At 33.3% G+C, this 21,330-nt stretch overlaps 1 protein-coding gene across 3 annotated transcripts in view; it reads right to left on the bottom strand.

Annotated features, from left to right (window-relative positions):
- Positions 1–21,330, bottom strand: part of LOC116340325 (receptor-type tyrosine-protein phosphatase kappa) — a 124,575-nt gene that overhangs the window by 65,094 nt on the left and 38,151 nt on the right. For all 3 annotated transcript variants that reach the window (XM_031766767.1, XM_031766769.1, XM_031766768.1), the window contains exon 3: positions 8,528–8,664. In XM_031766767.1, coding sequence (XP_031622627.1) covers positions 8,528–8,664 — 137 coding nt within the window. The remainder of the gene's footprint in view (positions 1–8,527; positions 8,665–21,330) is intronic.

Genomic DNA, 21,330 nt, shown 5'->3' with positions numbered 1-21,330 from the left:
CGAGGGTCCATTATATGTATAGGGATGGTTCGTATTCGATTTGGCCAGTGTTAGTGTGTTTGAGGCATCGTAATAAGAGAAAAACGAATACATTGGTGCTAGATAATGAATACGCAATTCAAATGCGTTGCTTTAGTCTGAATATTATTCATTTGATGTTGAAGGCGTCTGGTATCAACGAAATTGCCACAACGCTAAATATGTGCGTACAAATTTAACATAATATTCATGTCTTTTAAATTCCAATAAATATATCAAATTCTTTCTTGTCTTTGCCAGTGTGTTTCTTTTATCTTTCCAACGTATGCGGTGTTGGCAGCGAGCAAATGACAACTGTCACAGTTAGATATGTAAATCATCTTTTAAATAAACCTATTCCCAACCATGATTAGCGAGTGTCGTAACATGATGAAAAATAACAACAACAAAAATGCTTGTCATTTGTATCGTATTGCTTTGCCTCGCATTCAAAAGCACCAATCCACCAAAACCATACAAAAAGAAACGCTAATTCACTTGCCGCTTACAGATTTAAATGCGAGATATCAAACACATACAGTTCCAATTCATACAAAAATTCATGCTATCTCCGAAATGAGCACAAATCTGAAAACAGGTGCCAGCTTTTTCGTTTTCAAACACGAACAATTTTCGGAAACACTCACATACAAATAAACCAACACACACACACACAATCAAATTAGAAAACGAAAATGAATCAATACAATCCAATATAAAAAAGATCCAATGTGCCATTACTGATTTGATATTATCAAGGCCGAACATTTTCACGTGCAATTTTAAATGAATGTGATTTACAATTTCGTTGCTTTTTTTTCTTCTGTATTACGAAAAAAAGAATTCATGGAAATCCCAACATGAAAATTGCTTTTGACTGAACCAACACGAGAAAGTATTCAGAGAGGCGAAATGACGACAGCATAAAACGTGAATCAAAATTGGAATTTTCAACAAAAAAAAAAACGTGAAGAATATGAAGAGAGAAAAGAACGGCTTCCACATAACAGTGAAAAAAAAGCGCTAGAAACAAATTGTCACTAGAACGTCAACTTGTCAGGAAGCAATAATTACGATTCTTCTTGTACGACATTTCTGTAATGAATGTAATTGGGTCGAGGGAGGAAACGTTGTGTTGTCTTTTTGAAAATCGCTTTCATCTCAACTACAACACCAATCGGTGATAGACCTTTTTTTTGGTTATTATCCATTCTGGCATATTATCGGCATTGGCCGATTTAAAAAAAAGAAGACATTTCTCTATTAAACGCTGTTTCGATTCAAGATAATAAACCGTACACGTAACCATTAACATTTAAATTTACCGTTATGAATTTTAGAATGTTTTTCCTGTAAAGACGGGGCTAATTGGAATGTGAAACCTGATTTGATCATGCGAATGCCATCAGTAAGGCAAATCTTTTTTAGCGAATACGAGAAAAGTTGAATAGCTTTTTCAATTATATCATTCAATGGTATAACATTGCTCATACTCCAAAACGACAGCATACACATACCATTTTACAAAAAAAAATCAAATGAAAAATAAAATTACATGTACAATATGATATGACATGAAGCAAACGTTTTCAGGCTAAATCACATCATGAATGTTTTGAATGTTTGTTTAATGGGCGCACAAAATGTCACACAACCAATTTCTCAATTGATTCACAAAATGTCAAAGGTTATTAAAATAGCACACGAAACATTTCTAAACTGAATCATCTGCACTAAGCCATAGGGTGGCTGATGCTTTCGAGTGCGGTGAAAAAAGAATATATATATGTGAAGTTGACAATTCACCGAAAATTCACATGAATGACATTTCGTCCAAGCATTGAAAGTAAATTTGTACAAACAGCTCATATCTCAGAAGAAATTGTAATACCGAATTGTTTGATTCGAAGAAAAAACGATGATAAGCTCGTCTTTAAGGAAACAAGTTGCATCCAACAAAGTGGAAACTTTTATAAGCTCAATGCTCATCAAAATTTAATTCGCATTCAAAAGTGGTTTTGAATTGATCAACATTTTAAGTGGACTTTATCCGACGGAATGCAATTTACTATTTTTTTTCTCCAATTTGACTTTAAATTTATAAGTTCCTTTTTCTGTTATATTGTGCACATAATCATGTAGCATGAATAACAAGTTCACTTGTCACAGCTCACATTTCTATTTACACTGTTAAGATCATATTAAAGTTTTCTCTTATTAAAGAGAAGAAGTTTGTTTGCCACAATACAATGTATAAACCGAACACACAAATTCACCCTAAACATGGAACTGAACTATTCATTTAATTCGAATCTGTAACCAAATCAAATTGTAAATTCGATACATTTCAATTTGTATGGTTGATTGCATTGTCACTAGAATCTGATTAAATGAGATTTTGATGTTGTTAATTTCAATATATTTGGAAATTAGCGTTGAAATTTGATTGACACTTCAAAAGTCAAATATCAAAAGTGAATGATTTTGAATACACCTAACCATTGGCGGTTAAAATCAAAGGAAACTATAATCCTGCAGGCAATAAAAAATCAATTTTGTCCGGAGAAAAAGTGAGAAATATAAGTTCTAAATTGATATGTGTGTGTGCGTGTATTTCAATGATTACTACATTTTTTTTTCAATCAACTTGAGCACGTGGCCTCTCTTTTTTCCTCACACTGTATCGTTCAGATCGATTGTGCATAATTAATTAAATTCCATGAATGATATAATATACTATCATGTATTACAATGATATCATCAATCATTTGGATGCGAAATTTGTAACAAACTTATTATACTTTACGGTCATGTCATCACAATCGTTGTATTCAATAAATAATTACAAATGGTGGTCATTAATCCATTTAGAAAATTGCGTGTACGCTATCGTTTGTTCGGCCAAAAAAATCCATATATATAGAGCAGAAACATGGTTTACGCATGCATGTAATCAATAAATGGCTTCCGAAACCGTTTGATGAAGATGATGATGGCGGAGTGGCTTCAGTGGCCGAACTACGTTTGGAAATTTGGAATGGTACAATCGATTTCGTTCGATTTGTGTGTTTGACGCACGTGAGCAGGTAAGTTATTCTGTTTTTTTGTTTGCATTTAGTGCTTCGTTTTTATGAGTGAATTTATTATTGTTGAACGGGAATTCACGCTTTCGATGTCATTGGCTACAACAAATATAAATGTCATTGGCGATTTATCATGTCGTAAAAGTATAAAATGTGAAATGTCTTCTCGGAATATAGATAACAAGTAGGCTTGTCGGATTTCGTTTCTGTCTGGTGTATTTTTTCGTCCAATTGATATCGAATTGGTTCGATGCAATATAGTGATGCCGCAATTGATATTCAAATTTCTGCAGTATGTTCGAATCCATAATTTGAAGTGAAAATCAACAAAAATGTCAAATTATGGCATTGGACAAAAAATAAGTCAAAGAAAAGCGATATCCGACAAGCCTACATCCAAGATCGATATTTGGTCGTTAGAAAATATGGCACATTGACAAAAACGCGGCAACAACACACCGCAACTAAGAAAATACTTCTTCGCGCCATTTTTCGCGAACCAAATGGCAAATAAAATAAATTGAGAAATGAAGACATTCAATGAACTGTAACCATTCATTTTGGAAAGGACGAAGAGTAGCTAATATTGAATAAATTCCGCATTCTCTCTCTCTTTTTTTTAAATTGTCGTCTGTAAATGTCATATCGTTCAATCTTCGTTACATCCAATTTTAGCACACTACTAGTGTTAGGAAAATTTGCGGCGGCCCATCTTCTTTTTTATCATATAATCAAAGTAGACAGATAACGAACGGGAGATTCAGAGAAAAAAATACTAACCGACAAGGGAAAAGGGACTGAAGCAAAAAATATATATATTTCAGTCGGAAGCAGGAACGCCCAGATAAAAGCACGGCCAAATGAAGCGAGCTTATGACGTGCCAATAACACATTTTCAACAATGAAGACGGATTTATTGAGACAAAAAATTGAGTTCGACAAAAAAACAAATGCATTTGAATCCCTGGAAAGTGAAAGTGAAAGAGAGAGAGAGAGAGAGAGAGAGAGAGAGAGAGAGAGAGAGAGAGAAAATCACTAAATTATTCCGGATATTGAAATAATATATGTATTCAATCGAAAGTAACTGGTATTTGACACAGGTCATTTTTCATTTGCTGTCCAACATCCGGAATCTACCGTTTTTTTAAATTAAAGTGACCGAGCCAAAGTGAAGTGTATGTAAAAGAGATTCATTTAAAATTCATTCATATTGGTTCAATTTCATGTATATTTCGTGTCAACTCCACATGGGCATGTTTATAAGTTAATCGGCACCAGAACTGTAGTCGATTTTGTTCATTTTTTGAAAGAAATTAAGATAAACACAAACCTTAAGCTTTAAAAGAAGTTAACGATCCTACACCCATTTCGTTTTTTCCCTGTAATTTGGTTTCTCGCTTCTTTTTTTAGTTCATCGATTCAGATAAAACCGCTTAATGAAACGCTGTCGATTTTAATACACTGCTGCTTGTAGAAAAAAAAGCATCTCAACTACATGTGGGGAATGTAAGAATCGATATTTGCTTCGGTATTGGAAAATTACAACAATTTTCTTCGAATGAACGAATTTTCGATAAAAGTGAAGTGAAAACGTGTGACTGTTTGTGTGCGATAGATAGAGAATTAGATTGTTGTGTATTGTGTGGCGAGTAAAGTTGGAATGATTGAAATTCACCGGATGTGGATTTAAAACATTCTATTTTTTTCTCTTGTCGGTGCTTCGAATTCGGGTGGATGCCTGGTATGGATTCATAGGAATGATTTTCCTCTCTATCTCACTTTTTTTGTGTCTCTATCGCACTTTTTCCTCTTCTAAGGAAGCTATAAATCACATAAAAGCAGTCGGAATTTTATGCTACTATGTGATTTTATAGGCGCACATAAAATGGATACATGATATCGAGAAGGATTGAAATGGCGAACACGAGCAAACAACCGCATCGAAACAAAAGCCTCAAAAACGGAAAAGCATGTAACGAAAATACGAAGCTGAGCAATGTTCAAAACAATGTAACCGTCAAACTGGCACCACAACGTATCTGATTGCACAGTGAACGCGGCTGAAGAGATGCTGTTGTTTTTGGTCTCTCTCTCTCTGTATGTGTGTGTGTGTGTGTGTGTGTCTGTCTTTGTTTCGATCATTATTTAATATAAGCATTTCATTTTGTTTTGACGATGATGTTGTGTTTCATTTCCACTCAATGCTGCAAACTTTTCTCTACTGCTTGCATCTGAGTTTAGTCACAATCGACGATAAAGCATAATTCATTCAATTAAAATTATTTGGAAAAATTAGTATTTTAAAGTTAGTTGCTTAGCATATTTGAAAATTTAATTCAGTTCCAATGGAGCGTAAATATTTCGTACATTAATTAAATCCCTTTGCATGAAATTAAAATCGTCGAAAAAAGTAAATTACCATATATGTCATGATTCGGTTTATGCAACCGATTGATATTTGATAGTTTGAATCGAGAAATGATTGAGTTTAACAAGGATTGTGCTTGTTCATGTTTGATATCGGAATCGAATTGCCTCAAAGCAAACGATTTTTGAATGAATAATAATTTTGTTCGTGTGATACTTGAAGTATATTCAAAATCCATTAAATTCGCATCAAAGCATGTTTTTGAATTTAATGCATCAAACATGAATTGATGGCAATGCAACGACAGAAAAATGGTACACACATATTGAATATAGTTGACAAATGAAATTAAGTGTTGATTTTACGATTGAAACTCGAATATAAAACATAATTCAAATAGCATCAAAATATGTCGGTGTCTTGTTATACACAATTCAATGGCAAAACTTTATGCGTACACTGATAAAAGTAAGGTTGTAAATGCTTACATTCCAATTAATGTTGCGGAGTTTAGATCGTTAGCAACTTCACAACATTTGTTGGAATGTAAGCATTTACAACATAATGTTGTCAAAATCATAACCTTAGTTTTGTCAGTGTGTCATGAGAATAATATTGTAAATCAATATCTCTCACTTCTCGTTCACTTCTCGTTCACTCTTGGCATACTTATGAAGAAATTTATTCGTTAGTTCTGAACAATTTTCAAAATATTGCCGGCTTTGAACATGAGCATTTTGTTTATGGTTCAGTTTGATTGAATTTTTAGTATACTCCATGCCGGAGGCTTATTCTCTCTCTGCACCAAGTGTGAATTGGCTTGTAAAAGCACAAAGTGAATTTCCAAAACATGAAATGTTATTTTCATTATGGTCCGGTGTCAAGCTTTTAACCTGTATATTTTGTGTGTTTCATATACACAATAAATTTTAGATGGCAAAAAACATAAATATAAAAGGAATTTATAACGAAATACTCAATCACAAAATCAATTTGCGAGATACATCAACTAGAAATTGGTGACACAAAATTTTAAAAGAATTTTCGAATAAATATTATTATGTTAATATAATTCAGCAGTTTTTTTTTTAAATAAGTTACAGAATCTTTTGTTATTGGACATTTCGTAGCCCATTTATTCCTTGGAATTTTTTTTATTTAACTTTTATTTCGCTTGACATTTTTACAAATAGACATTGTAATAAAGATACATCAAGCATACATATGCCCAATGCTTTAACATTGTATAGAAAATGTTATGAGGACTCTTTCTCCAGGTGACGTATATTCGAATTTTATTCGGATCTTACATTAAGTTGCGCCTGTAAAAAGCAGAGCATATACTAAGCATAGATATATATCCTGGATATTTTGTCAGTATCCGATATTCATTGGAGCCAGACTTTGAAATAGAGTAAAAACAATAGAAGTTATTGTTATAGTGATTGTAGTTATGTAAATGGTTTTATACTTAGACCTATAACAATCACTTCTATTGTTTTCACTCCATTATAATGTCTGGCTGCGATAAATATCGGATACTCACAAAATATCCCGGATATATATCTATGCTCAGTATATGCTCTGGTAAAAAGCAAATTTTTCTCATGTATTGAGACTGACAACATTTCTTTTCTTTCATTTAATTTACAGTAATAGGTGTAGTCGAGTCCGTAGAAAATCCACAAATTCAAGTGAATTATGATCATATAGAGGGTAGACGAAAATTTCTAGGGTGATTTTATTTCATCTGTATTTAGTTTCTTCTAGTTTTTCTAGTATACAAACAAAAATACAAATATTCGGTTAGTATTTCTAATATTGAGCTGAATGAATAACATTTCCAATGTATTCTTCATCCATGCCGAATACAATTGAACCCATTGTCAATGAACACAAATATTTCGATTACAAAAATTTACCGTTAATCCAAAAGTATTGGTAATGCATTTTGTATAGATCAAATAGCACTGTTAATTTATTCTTTACGATGGATTTCATCCAATTAAAATTATGTTCCAAATTATGCCATTGGACAAAAAATTACCCACAGAGAAAAAAAAATCCGACAAGCCTAATTGCAAGTGTCGTTTAATGCGATGAACGGATGCGTTCAATGTCGTTCATTTTGCATAAAAGAAAGAAACCAAGTTGTAAATGTTACAATAATAATGTAAGAATCATTCTTTGAGCAGCCATTTTATTGTTTCTCGCCAGTCAGTGTATATGAGTGAGTATACATTCCATTCGATTTTCTTTATTCCAATCCATTTGTCATATCTCTCAGAGACAATTTTCAGCCCAAAAAAGTGTATGTATTTATGAGAATATACAAGATATTTGACCAGTGTGTAAACCATCGTTACATCTGAAGGACAATATAAGAGGAAAATCCACCATACGGCGAAAACAGAAGAAAAAAATATGAAAAATGAGCTCCACAGAGAGTAAAAACGATGACAAACGATTTATATGATACTTTGGTCGAAGTTGTCATTAGATTATTAAAATAGACGACGCACGATTTGGCTCAATACAAACATGCATACAAAAATGTTCGCACACACATTGTGTTAAATCGGTTGATCTGTTGACTATGCTCATTGAAATCGATTTATATGATTGAATATTTTCCTATCAACGATAAAAAAGGAAATAATCTCACAACGATTTTTTTTCTTCTTCTTTCTAAAGCTTTTGAATCTCTATAATAGAATCAATGTGATTCAAGTCGAAAGACTGGAATAGTGGAACGCTAGCCTTCTTATGAGATATGTCCATAGGCTTACAAAAATAACAAAAACAAGAACAACGAGCGCACGAGTTTCAGGGAATCACGTCCAAGTCCATTCCAAACTCGTTTTGTTCAAAAGCCAATAAAATTGTATGGCATCGATGCTTGAATTCATCAGAGAATAACAGTCGACGACAACAATATACAAATAGTAAAACGGTGTACACAACCATCGAACGAAAGATACACACGTCCAAAATGAGAGACCAAACAACAATTCAATTTTCGAAATTATTCAAGCTACAACAACAGTCATAAACTTACCGAACGATATCAGTCCACTGTTAAGCATGCTCAGTTTAATTGTATTTGGTATCGATACGAGGCTTGTGGTGGCGCTAAGTGTTTTTTTCTTCTTTGGCTTTTTTTCTTCATTTGGGTCCACAAAACGGGATGTTGATCTGTAATTGGAAATAAAACACAAATGAATTCAATGGGGCGGGTGAGTGAAACACTTTTTCAGAGAAAAGAACAAACAAAAAGTGTTAAATTAAACGTAATCGGAAATCAATCATTTCATATCGTTTGTATAAAATTATTTCTTCCCTTTAATTCAAAATCATTTCGAAACTTTTTTTCATTATTTTTTTTTTAAATATGAATTTTTAAAATCCAAATATTTTTTTCTATTATTTTCGAATTGAAAAAAAAAAATTCCATCACATTTTTCACTTTGCGACTTGTTATAATTCACTAGAACATTGTCGGTCGAATTTCAGTACAAATATCGTCTGAAATGCATATACTATTAGGGGGGACTTGAGTGGACGCCTATATATATTATATATAACCTATACTCTTGTATCACTCCGCACAGTGCTTACTGCTTATAGACTCTTGCTTTAATCGTCGTTGGTCCAGTCGAACTAACATATGCGTAGAAGGTATAGCTTACGTTACGTAATTTTTTTTTCATATGTTTTCAATAACCGCTGGGACCCCCAGCCTTACATGGGGCATTGTGATACAGATATACTTTTTTTATTTAACTAGTCTTGTATAGAGTAATTTTACGAATTTGCTCCTAAGTTTTTATGGTGTTCGTGGTCATGCTCATTATTACTACTACTGTATCCTGATCATTAAAGAGTAAATAAAAACAAGCGCGGTCTATAAAATAGAACGAGTTTGAGAAAGAGGGAGAGAGAGAGAGTATAAAACATCGACAAAATATTTATTAATTGCCATAAGCCACACGATCATTTGCTACGAGCAATCTACGTTAAAGTTTATGAAACTATTTACAAAATGAATACGATTCAAATTACGATGTGGTGTCGTCTATTTTGTTTTCCATTCATATCGTTTGATCATTGAGTTTATTAGCGTAGACAACAATGTAAAAGACGTTTTTTGAAGAAATTCAAGGTAAAAAAAAATCAACACATTAAGACCGTTTCATAACATTTCGTTCCCGTAATGCGTTTATCGTTGTAACATCGCAAAGTCAAATATCTTTTAAATTGAAAAAGTTCTGCGACCGCCGGGCTTCACATACAATCTCTTTCCATCAAGAAAATGAGTGCGCAGAGTGCATTTGAGAAAAGAAAAATAAAACCAAATGAAAAAAAAATCGTTGACATTTGACTCGAATCTCTGCTCTGAAGTTGTGAATTTTGGTGTTCGCACATGAGCACGCGTCATGGTTGAGCTGGTTAGTCGCAAAGAATTGGGTTTTTTTATTCTCGCACAAAGGAAGGATTGCACGCAACAAAGCCATTTTCTCACATGTCATCGAGCGGGTCAATATCCTTTGGCAGCAGTGCCCGATGATGTGCTTATTGCTCGAACAGAACAAAAATTGATGGGAAAAACCAAAACCTAATGTGATTTGGTTATATGGTCTTCGTTGTTGTCATTTTCCATTGAATTTGCAAATTGCACACGATAAAATTCTGCACGATAAAATAGATAATTAAATGCTGGCGCAAAGTGAGTGCGAAAGAATGCAAAACGAAAGTTATGGAGCGAACAAGGAGAAGAATAAGCGTTAAACTTATTTGTGGATTAGTTTTTCGTGCATATACACGTTATATTTGCGTTGGACGAACGAAACGATTTCCGAAAGGAATTTGCCACATCGTCGTTTGCATTATATTGATTAACTGATTAACTTTTATGAGTTCGAGCTTGTTCACGATTATATCAGCCACAATCGTCACTGCACAAGTATTATGTTGTCATCGTTGGTTTTCTTTTTTCGTTTTTTTTTTTCAGTTTGTATAGCAATTTTCCCTCCCGAAGTAGGTGTTTTCGGTTGTTCGCTTGTTTCGAATGCGAGTAAAAATTCATTTTATGAACGCCATATCACATGAAAAGTGTTAATTTCATTATAAGTTGTTCCCTCTTCTTTTTAATCGGTTATATATCTATCGTACATAAATTCATTGTTCAAATGGGAAGAGTACACTCAATTTTCGAATATACAATATAAGTTCCGATTTATTTGTTCGGCTGAACATGCTCTATCTTTATTCTTCGTTTTTTTCCTGCTGGATTTATTGTGCCATGTTCTATTCTTCAGTCTAAGTGTGAATTAGCACTATGGGATACATTTTATATATACTCTTCGTGTCGCGGTTCTGTTCTCGAAGTGATTTTTTTGTCCAATTTATTTCGATTTGGGGAGAGACAAAAATGAGCTTGTCACTCTCAATAATCTGTTGATACTTTCATCGCACCCCTACATCATTCGTTCAATTCGATGGGATAATACCGACTTGCTCTATAATGTTTCGCTCATGTAACTCCCCACCCGTGCCGGATATTTGTGTAAATTTGTCAAACCAATTTGGGGTGCGGAAAAAGCATGATTTTTTTTTATTAAGGCATGTATCGAAAGCCACGCTGCTTTTATACCCATTCAATCTAACATTTTCGTGGATTTTTATTCGAAAACTGCTGTTATCGGTGTTCACTAGTTCTTCACTTTTAGAAGTGCACATTCAGACCGTGGAGCTTCTATTCAATTGAGGAACACGCAAATCTTCACTTTTGACAAATGAATCGAGCGACATTGTATTTGAGCATGCTCACTAATTTTCGTATTTTAATGTCAAAGTTCCGTAGCCATCTCCGCCCAATAGATAGATTAATTTCATAAGTTAAATTCTTGTAAGACTTCATTCGAGAACTTGACGAATAACTTGATAATAATAATTATGGTTAGGTTGTGTTCGTGAAATGTGCTTCAATGATGTTCATTTGTTTAAGCAGCGAAAGCAACAGCAGCAACGGGTGGATTTTCCGGAAGTATTAAATCAGATCTTATAATGGTGCACTTTGTTTAACGGCATTTTCCATTTTCGTTTTTCTCCATCGAGGAAAATGTTAAGTTATTTAACTGTAAGCACGACGAGTGAAAAACCATTGGAAAAAATGACAACATAGCATTCAACCAAAATGAAAAGAAAAAAAAAACGAAAAATATACGGTTTGCAACAACAAGTGCAAATGAATTTGTCGACGTTGAAGTTTTGAAGTTAAAAGTTTTTCCGTCTTTTTTTTTCAAAAGAATTTGATTGATTTTCTTTTCTCTACTAAATTAATTACTGAATAATTTGTATTATTAAATTACAGGAATAATAGCTTTAAATTTGAACAGTCGTCACCCGTTTACATTAGTAATTGTATTGACTATAGCGATAGAGAAAAAGAGATTCTGTTAAATTTTTCAAGTGTCCGATTGAATTGAATCAAGCTTGAATTCGACTGATGTTTTAATGTTCACCTGAAATTCGGTTCGAATCCACTGTACTTGACATATTCAAAAACTTTTATTAAATGCAATCATCAAAATTGTTTGTATTACGTAGCAATGCGTCGTTTCCAAAAAGCTTGCTGCAATTACCAAATTCATACGCAGTGGAGACGTGTATGTGGCTGAATAATAAGACACATGAGAAGAGAGAAAGAATGAGAAAGAAAGAGGTGGAAAGGTTTGCATGAAACCCATGTCAAATTTGATTTCAATTATTCATTTAGCATCAATTTGTGCTTCACCTGCCGTGATATCGTGTTTACACGAAAATTTAATTAACTTTGACTCGATTTGTGTTCCGTTGAATATGTGTGTTTGTGCGTTTGTGGGAAATGTAGTTATGGGAAGTAATTTTAAAATCAATTAACTAGTGGCATAACAAAAACGTCGGAAATACATCGCATCTAGATCCACTGCTTCAGTGAAGAGGAGGTGACTGAGAAAAAGAGAGATAGAGAGAGAGATAACAGTGGTGGGTGATAGCGAATGCTCGCGATATGATAAATCATATGAGAATGAGTTTAGGCGAGTGGATTCAAACTGAACCAAGTCGAACAGTCATTCTTGGTACATGGTTTATGCATAATCCTTTTACGTGTTTGGTGTTTGAAATTTATAACATCGTGAGTAGTAATGAATCTCTCGTTTAAATTCTGTTATTCAAACTTAAATCGTATTTAGTTTTAATTATTCAGAGCAGGTTTAGCTGTTATGGTGGCTGATATGTGTTTGGTTGAGCAATATTGTGTACGGATTTTCTGTTGGAAAAATGTTGTTCGTATGGTGATCCAGATACAAACATAGAACTTATCAACCGCACCGATTTCAAATAATGTCTATTTCATTGCAGTCCAATATGTACGTGCAACGTGCGATTTTATGTAGTGACCGTTGTGGCTATATATACTTTAAATCCACTTACAAATCCATTCCATAACACATCCAATCCTCAGTTGAAATAAATTTATTTTTCCGATTGCAAAGTTCAACGCTATTTTCACTTTGATTTCGATTGCAAGTGATGTGCGAAAGCGTCCAATATGTAATAAACATGAATGAGCAGCAACAACAAAAAGTACCACCAACAGATACAGTAGCATCAGAATTAAAATCAATGTTGTGCAGTCATCTTTAAAAGCGACCACTTCGGTACAATACAATATGACACATACTGACATACACATTATACAATCACACTGTACCAATGGATGTGACATCGATTTAATACATAAATTGATATTACACCGACATTCAGATAATAAATAGCGTTACGTGCGAATATGGTTTGTACCTACAACGTTTACAGCTTCAATATAGTACGAACCACCACATGGACACATACAAACAAATACATTGTGTCTTTTTTCTACTTGTTATTCGTTTCGAATGACTTGTCTCCACTAGCTGTAGCAGCAGCAGTCGCATTCATGCGATTCATTTATTTTGCTGGCACTACAAAATCGCTTTGGTGTCTTCGTTGTCTTCCTTTTTTCAATTGTTACGAAACTCTCGACCGAAGAGAAGCAAGAAACAAAAAGTTTTTTGTTGTTTCTGGTCATTGACATTCCATTTGATTTTTTGTTGTTGTTATGGTCTGGTCGTTTTTGTGTCCCATTTATATTATATAAATATAGTATGGCATTTGTCGCCAAACTTGACACGCATAATAAGTACTTACATCATTTACCCAGCTTTTTTTGTCTATTGATTTCCACATGAATCAAATAATCGTACACTTTTTATTCGATATGCTTTTCTTGTGAGTTGTAAAAAGAATGGAGAAAGAAAAGGTGTATCTTGAATACTTGTAAATGGAACCTTTTCAAGATGTATCATTTTCATTGCACTTTGCAGCACAGACAGTCAAATAAATTGTTTTTGAGCTGCAAGTCACGATGCATGATTGTAACATGACCAAACTGCATCCAACAAATGATGATCACATTACAATGTAGATGCATTTGATCTTCGTCCGATAATTTGTTGCACAAATATATTTGCAACATTTTCAGTGTGCAACATCGGCACGAAACATAAATAAAATCGAATGAAATGAAAATTCGGCATCACGAAACGAGTCAAGGGAATTTCACATGAAACCATGCTAACTCAATAGAATTTTCATTAGAATTAGTCGACGTCTTTGTAATGAATACATCAAAAAGTGCCTGTTTCAATTATATTATCTTTCCGCCCAACTATTCATGTTGATGTATCTCTCTCTCTCTATCTCTCTCTTGACTGCTTTTCTATATCTCGAGATTAACCCAGCTTTGACTACAACATCGAAAACACCAATCATCAAATGTTTTTAAATCAAGAGTGTTCCGACACAAAATCTCTAGTTAGTGTTTTAATCAAAAATATCGCCTCTTACAAAATCTAATTGACCTGTTTTTGCATTTCCGCTAATTTTGGTACATGCATACATTTTTTGTTGTTGAATTTCGGAATGAGCCTGGGTACAGAATTTTGAAAATTTGTTGAGAGGGATCGTTTTTTTTAAATTTCTCATGTGATTTCAATTTTTTTAGGAAAATCGCAAGCAAAATCGAATAATTTTGAAATCACAGAGGGGTAAGCCCCTCCCCTCCCCTAATTACTGATCTGAACCCACTTCGAAACCAAAAATGGGTTAAATGGTGTAAAATCGTCGACGAATTCTAGATTCATTTGAAGCATTTAATTATATTCTCTTTGCCATAAAAAACTAACAATGAATTTTAATTTATTCGGTAGTTTTTTTTTGCTGCTCCTTTTGACTCACTATCTTTTCTCGTTCGTTGTAATTGGGATAAATTTCGAATTCCTAGTTGTAAATGAAGATGGATGAAGCGAAAAGAATTCACATTTATTCCAAATGGTTTATAGTTTCATTTCGATAAACCAACCAGGCAACGGTACAAGCTGCTACGATAAGCATGGTAAAAGGATATTCGAATTCACTTTGTATAAATTTCATCGTCATCCTTTCTTATTTTCTTATTTTCGATGGGTTTATTACATCATGTGCCAAAAACCGTCTATCAAAATGAAAAACTGCCGTTGAAGTCATAAAAGAATTTAAAAAAATGCAACTTAACTTTTCTAGTTATTGAGTCAAGAACTGTAAACTGCAACCAGAAAATGAGAATCAATTCAAATGATGTAACTTGTGCAAAATAATTGTTATTCAATAAGTTTTGAATGGAATGTTTTCATTGTAGCATTTTTATTTTTTTTTATTTTTTCAACATCGTAAAAAGTTTTATAGAATTATATAGTTATGCATCGAAATATATATATATATATGCTAAATCAAAAGCGAAGTGTTATTCGCATGAAAATCTAAAGTTTCGTGCGAGAGATGTTTGCTTACGACAGAATTTACGTGCACAAGTGTTTTGAAGTGTACGGTTGACAATGACAAAAATATTTCGATGGTAATTGGGTGTGTGTGTCTCTCATCGAGACGCGAAAATATATATATTTTATATATTTCCTGTTTTAAAAACATCATACGTTTTATATAGACCTCCATTCATAAACATTGGCAACCAGACGTGTAAATATAGGTGACACATTTGAGTCATTTTCATATTTGAATTTATTTGATTCTCCTGAATTCTTTCAACAAATCGCTGTTGTTGTTTTCTTTTTCGTGATTTTTATATCCACGTTTGTGATGAGATACACAACATCAGCATGACGCCAATTGATTGGATTGGTATACGTATTCAGTGAAACGTGTCGGTTAAACATTTTCCCAGCGACTTTTCGAAACGAATACGGAGTGAATGCATGTGCATACATGTTTTCGTAATATTCTTTGCTTAACCGTAATTTTCGAAATATCTATGCATAGTTATATTGTTTGAACATGATTTCACCTTCAGACTTTATCAAATTCAAGACGCAGTTGCTGTTGAGTACTCCAGTTTATGTACAACAGTTTTTATAGAACTGTTATTATAATTGGATTATATGCATTATTATAATATGATTCAACATTTTCGATGATATGACGCTTATGAAAAGTGTCACAATGACATTATTACACAGTTGACGTTGCGCCAGACGCCTAAGATGGTATTGAGCCAATGCGATTGAAAATAATATTTTGAGTTGATTTTTTAAAAATATTTTAAATGGATCGTTCGTATCACAGAATTCGTAAAAAAATTAAAATGGAAGTCTTCATTTTGAAGAAATAAGATCCATAAACAAAGCAGAGCGTTAAATATGATTTGACTACCGACATTTTTTTAAACTACCACAATTGGCCGGCAGTGAATACACTACCAGCAAACGGTATTGGAAAGTGGGGGCAAATTGAAATGTGCGAGTTACAGATGAATATGAATACAGAGAATTATTTGACTGTTTAAGTAATACTTTACTTGAGATTGCCTTATTCGCCCATGGAAGAGGTCTGACTTTTGTGCTTGTCAAAATGATAAATAATTCTGATTTTTTGTGTGTATTCTGATTTTGACGAGTTCAAATCAAATTAACTAATGAGTGATAATCAAAATGAAAAATGTTTACTTTCAAACCATTCTTTTCAAAACTAGTTTTACTATGTTCCATTTAATTTCGGACCGACAAACAATTTTCACAAACGTGCAAAACAAAAAAAAGAAGCAACAATTGTGCATAGTGTGTACACGAGCACCATGTCAATTCCGAAAAGTAGTCCAATGAAATGGGAGCAAACATTTTCTTAAAATAAATTTTGTTATTATTATTTCTCATTTGTTCAATTCCATTTTATTAGTTCTGCTACACGCATACACACGCGCGTCTGTTTTTGTTTTACTCCATTCAATCTTTGTTTTCATATGGCTTTTGTCGAAACGTATGAAGTGTATAAAGCGCGGCAAAATAAAGTGATTTTGCGCGCATTTACTGTAAATCGGATGCTTAAGAATCCGATGTGAAGATTTTATTCTATAATGGTTTTATAAATGAGTGTGTGTGTGGTAAACGATAGATAGAAATAAGAAAATGTATAATGGTGTACGGATTGCGATAAGTGTGTCAACAAAACCGTGACGGTTGTGCATCGTTTGAATGAATGGGTGTGCAGAGAGGAAGAGCAAGCTAGCGTGGAAAGAGTCGAAATATGGAAATGAGCACACAAAAATAGTAACTTACGATTCGATTTTTTTTTATTTAATGATAAATTTTCATCGTTGCTTTGAGGTAGATGTACGGAGTGAAAGATGGTCTATGTATTAGTGTATAAGTGCATAAGATTTCGTGCGACAAAAGAAGTATACTTTTTCTTACTGTTCGTGAATGAGAAAAGAAAAAAACGAAATAAGAGCGAATAAAACCATATGATCCAAGCATATAATATTAGTATGGGGTTTAAGTAGCGCATCATCATAATGCTTCCATTAAAATGAATAGCAAAAAAGAAGAAGAAGAAGAAGATGCGAACTTAAGGAATAGATCTGTTTACATGATCTACCATATATCAATGCATATATGTGTTCACACGCACGCATCGGCATTTTCATTTTAAATAAGGAAAATTTTCAATTTTCCGCCTATGATGATGCTGTGGCATTTATTACTTCATCAAAAAAATACTACAGACAGAAACAAAAAAAAATCATATTATGTTTCGTATCATTGCTATTGCAATAAACAAGAATCCATATCGACTTAATTCGCGTTCGGTTTGGATGTGTTTTTTTCGTCACTTCCTTCATCCAAGTTCAGTTGAACTCTCTCGCCAACTGAAATTGTGTGTGCACGAATGTCGACATTCGTTTCTTCCGTTCATGCAATTTGAAACTGTGAAAAACATTCCGCATAATTTGGTGAACGTGCAGCGCATTCGGAGGACAGAGCGGGCGAGCGAATGAACGAACAAAAAAGTGACGATGGCACGCTGCAGATGAGAAAATATTCCAAATGTGGCAAGAGCACAAATAATCTAATATAATTCGAATATATCACCCGCAGCAATACGATGAAAGAAACGAAGTGAATTCAGTGCGAGAAAAAAATGAATCTGTCATACACGTTTCGAACCAAATATGAATCGAGAATATCTCAATAGTGTATTTGGTATGTTTTTGTCATTTGTTCAAATAAATATTTGGCCGTTTTTCTTGTAAGAATCCCGTCATTTTCATGCGTTTTCATGTATCATGAATAATGTGTGTGTGTATGTATGTGAATGTGCGTGGAAATTGGAAGAAAAATATGTGATATGTAATTTTTTTATTTATCAGAACGCCTGCATTTAGCATATATATCTTACAATGTTTTGGACAGTTTTTTTTCTTTCTTCATTTTTATAATATGGGATTGTTCCCAACACAAGAGAGAAAATAAAGCGAACGAGAGGAAAAGAGACAAAACAAAATAGATATGCCTCGAAGATGTATGCATTGATGAACTGTGATGACTATTCGAACTGGGTCACGAAAATGTCTATGATTTTGTGACGGTTTTATATCTGCTAGTAAACGATTTTTATTAGCTTGAAACTTTTAACGAATGCGTTTACATGCTGGAAAATAATGACAAGGCAAAACCACGAAAACAGAAGAATATCTCACAAACATTCAATAACGAGGAAGAGAGAAGAAAAAAAAGCGCACGCGCGCGCACGATAGACGTAATATTTTGAAATCTAAAATGAACATTGACATTTTGGATGAGGTTATTTCAGCGATTAATCAAAAGATCGCTTCTGAGATTCCGAATGAAAATGCGACGAAGTTTCCCACAGAGACTGTGAACTTCTTCTTTGTTCATGTGAATATGGGTGGCGTCAACCACAACGCAACCATTTTCGGTTTTATTTTACAATCTTTTTATTCACAATAAATGGAGAGAGAGAAAAAAAAAGTGAAGAGAGATTAAGAAGACGAAAAATAGCACTTATACTGTGACTCTCGGAACGAAAGTTAATCAGAACCTAATTATAATAAAAGCTTGCGGTTTTATCACCGTACGATGTGCGGTCGCCAGCTTCGAAAAATATTTACGATGCGAAGAAGTGTTTTTATCGATGATATAACAACGCATTCAATAAAATGAAGCCGCGTTAGTGCGAAAATACTTAACTTTAATTATATATCTGTTGAGTCAAGTATTTTTGGAAAATTTGATGTAATTTTAATGTCGTGAACAGATGTCAAAGTTATGATTAGCGCTCAATTTTTGAAAGTCTTTGGTCGAGATTACAGGCACATTCATTAAATCAATGGTAACTTTATGAAAAACACTCGGGCGTGTCAAATCCATAAAATGATTGCAACGACCACAATTAATTTTACGTAGGTCTTTTTGTATGCATCATTCCGAAATGAGCAATCTGATACAAATTGAAAATTAAACTTAATTAACAATTGATGACATTCATTGTGGTTTTTTTTTTTTAATTTGACATTCGAGCCGTAACAATATAATCTCTATTCGAAAGTCCTTCGTCGAGCATATTCATGACATTAAATTCCATGTACGATTTAAATGCTCGAAGAAAAGTTCCATTCCTGGTTTTATTAAACTCTTTATAACATTTTCTCAGGAACACCGATGAAATATTGTCATTGCAGCAAACACAACGTCGAAATATTATATAGTATTTATGCAATATTCTAAACATAGAAAATGCATTCAAATATCCAACTAATTCCATTGTATGCTGACTTAGTAGTTGTATAAATAAACTTTCTAACGCAATACGTACTAGATAATACTGAGGTCGCTACTTCTGCTCTAGTGAAATTGTACCAGATTTTCACTGCTATTATTTTGTGCAACATTTCTATTTCAATATAAGTGTTTATGTTCAAGTAAATCGCAAATTAATCCTATTGTGTTGAAACATTGTATCGTTGTTTTCCGTCTTTTAAAGTGCCACAAAATACCTAGCATTATGTTTTTCTGCTTCGGAGCGTTCTTCTTTGGCTCTTATTCTCTACTCGAGTTTATTGTTCATAAACAAGTTAAATGAGAATGTGTTCATCTGTTGCGGGTGTAGATTATTAAAAAAAATCTTTTAATTTAAACTACAAACAACAGGATCAACACAATGCAAATCGTAAATTTATGAATTGGAATATTACGAAGGGACTATCCCATCAGCAAATAATAAAAATGAAGTAAGTTTATTGAGAAATGTTTTTTTTTTACGAGGAAAAATTCACTAAATGAAAAATATATTGAAAGTATTACTTTGGCAAGTTGTTTGTATTTGATTGAAGATAATAACATTCAATGATGCTTTGTTTATGCAATTGTTTGCCCTCCCAGGATAGAATGATAGAGTCCAGCTACTTGATGAATCTATCTTCTTTCATTCGAAAAAGTTTCCATTGTAGAACATTGAAGGACCAATAAAATGAAGCTCTTATTGTGTATGAAGTCATGTTGATGTTTAAAAAGATTGGATTGTTTTAAATAAACCGAAAATGTCGATATGGAGCTCAATGTATTAATGGTAGTCATTGGTGAATACTCTTCTAACGAACATCAACTATGATATAAGTTTATCGATGATATTAGAGCTAACTTTTTACCGTTACGCTCACATAATATTTCTATATCTATCTGCATCGTGAGATATATTTTTTTTCTTCTCTTTATTGCACATACAACGAAGATAGTATTGATCATCGCAGTTCAAGTTCCCTTTTTTTCATTCTTTTTTATGAAAGAGAGAAAATTGTATAAACGTGAGTGTTTGTGAGTGGATTCGTTGAACCATGAAGAAATCGGTCAATTTCACCCGTTGGTTTGTTGAACATAGTATTGATCGTATCCTAACCGTTCCCCAGCGACCATTCATTGAATTTTTTCAGGCGACGGGAGCCATCAAAAGAATGTATTTCTCCAATTTATATGAGTGTATTTAATCTATGAAAACCGGTTAGAACAAAAGACAAGTGGACTGAAAAGAGGCAACGAAATGCACAATAAGCCGGTATTGTCAATTGTAAGAAAGTGTAGAACAAGCGTATAAGAAAGATAAAGACAACAAGAACTGAACGAGAGAACGATGGAAAAAAGGCAACCAATAAAAATATCGATATAGCATAATGGGAAAATATCCAATCGTAAAATGATCAACTACAAACAATAACCGTTTTAATAAAAGTGCAACGGCAAAATGATGTCGTTGTTCATAATCATTTCGGGTAAAGAAAGTTCAGTTTATTCCCATCGACCAATAGATTGAGAAAATAAAAACCCAAAGTTGAACTCTTTTTTTATATTCTTTCATATTTTTCTCTTTTTCGTTTTCACCATTTCAATCTCTCTCTCTCTCTCTCTCTCTCTCTCTCTCTCTCTCTCTCTCTCT

Source organism: Contarinia nasturtii, unplaced genomic scaffold, assembly GCF_009176525.2.
Source record: "Contarinia nasturtii isolate CC-2019 unplaced genomic scaffold, AAFC_CNas_1.1 Cnas_scaffold_630, whole genome shotgun sequence".
NCBI classification, from domain to species: Eukaryota; Metazoa; Arthropoda; class Insecta; order Diptera; family Cecidomyiidae; genus Contarinia; species Contarinia nasturtii.
Note: the sequence above shows the minus strand (reverse complement) of the source record. Positions and strands in the feature narration are given on the sequence as shown.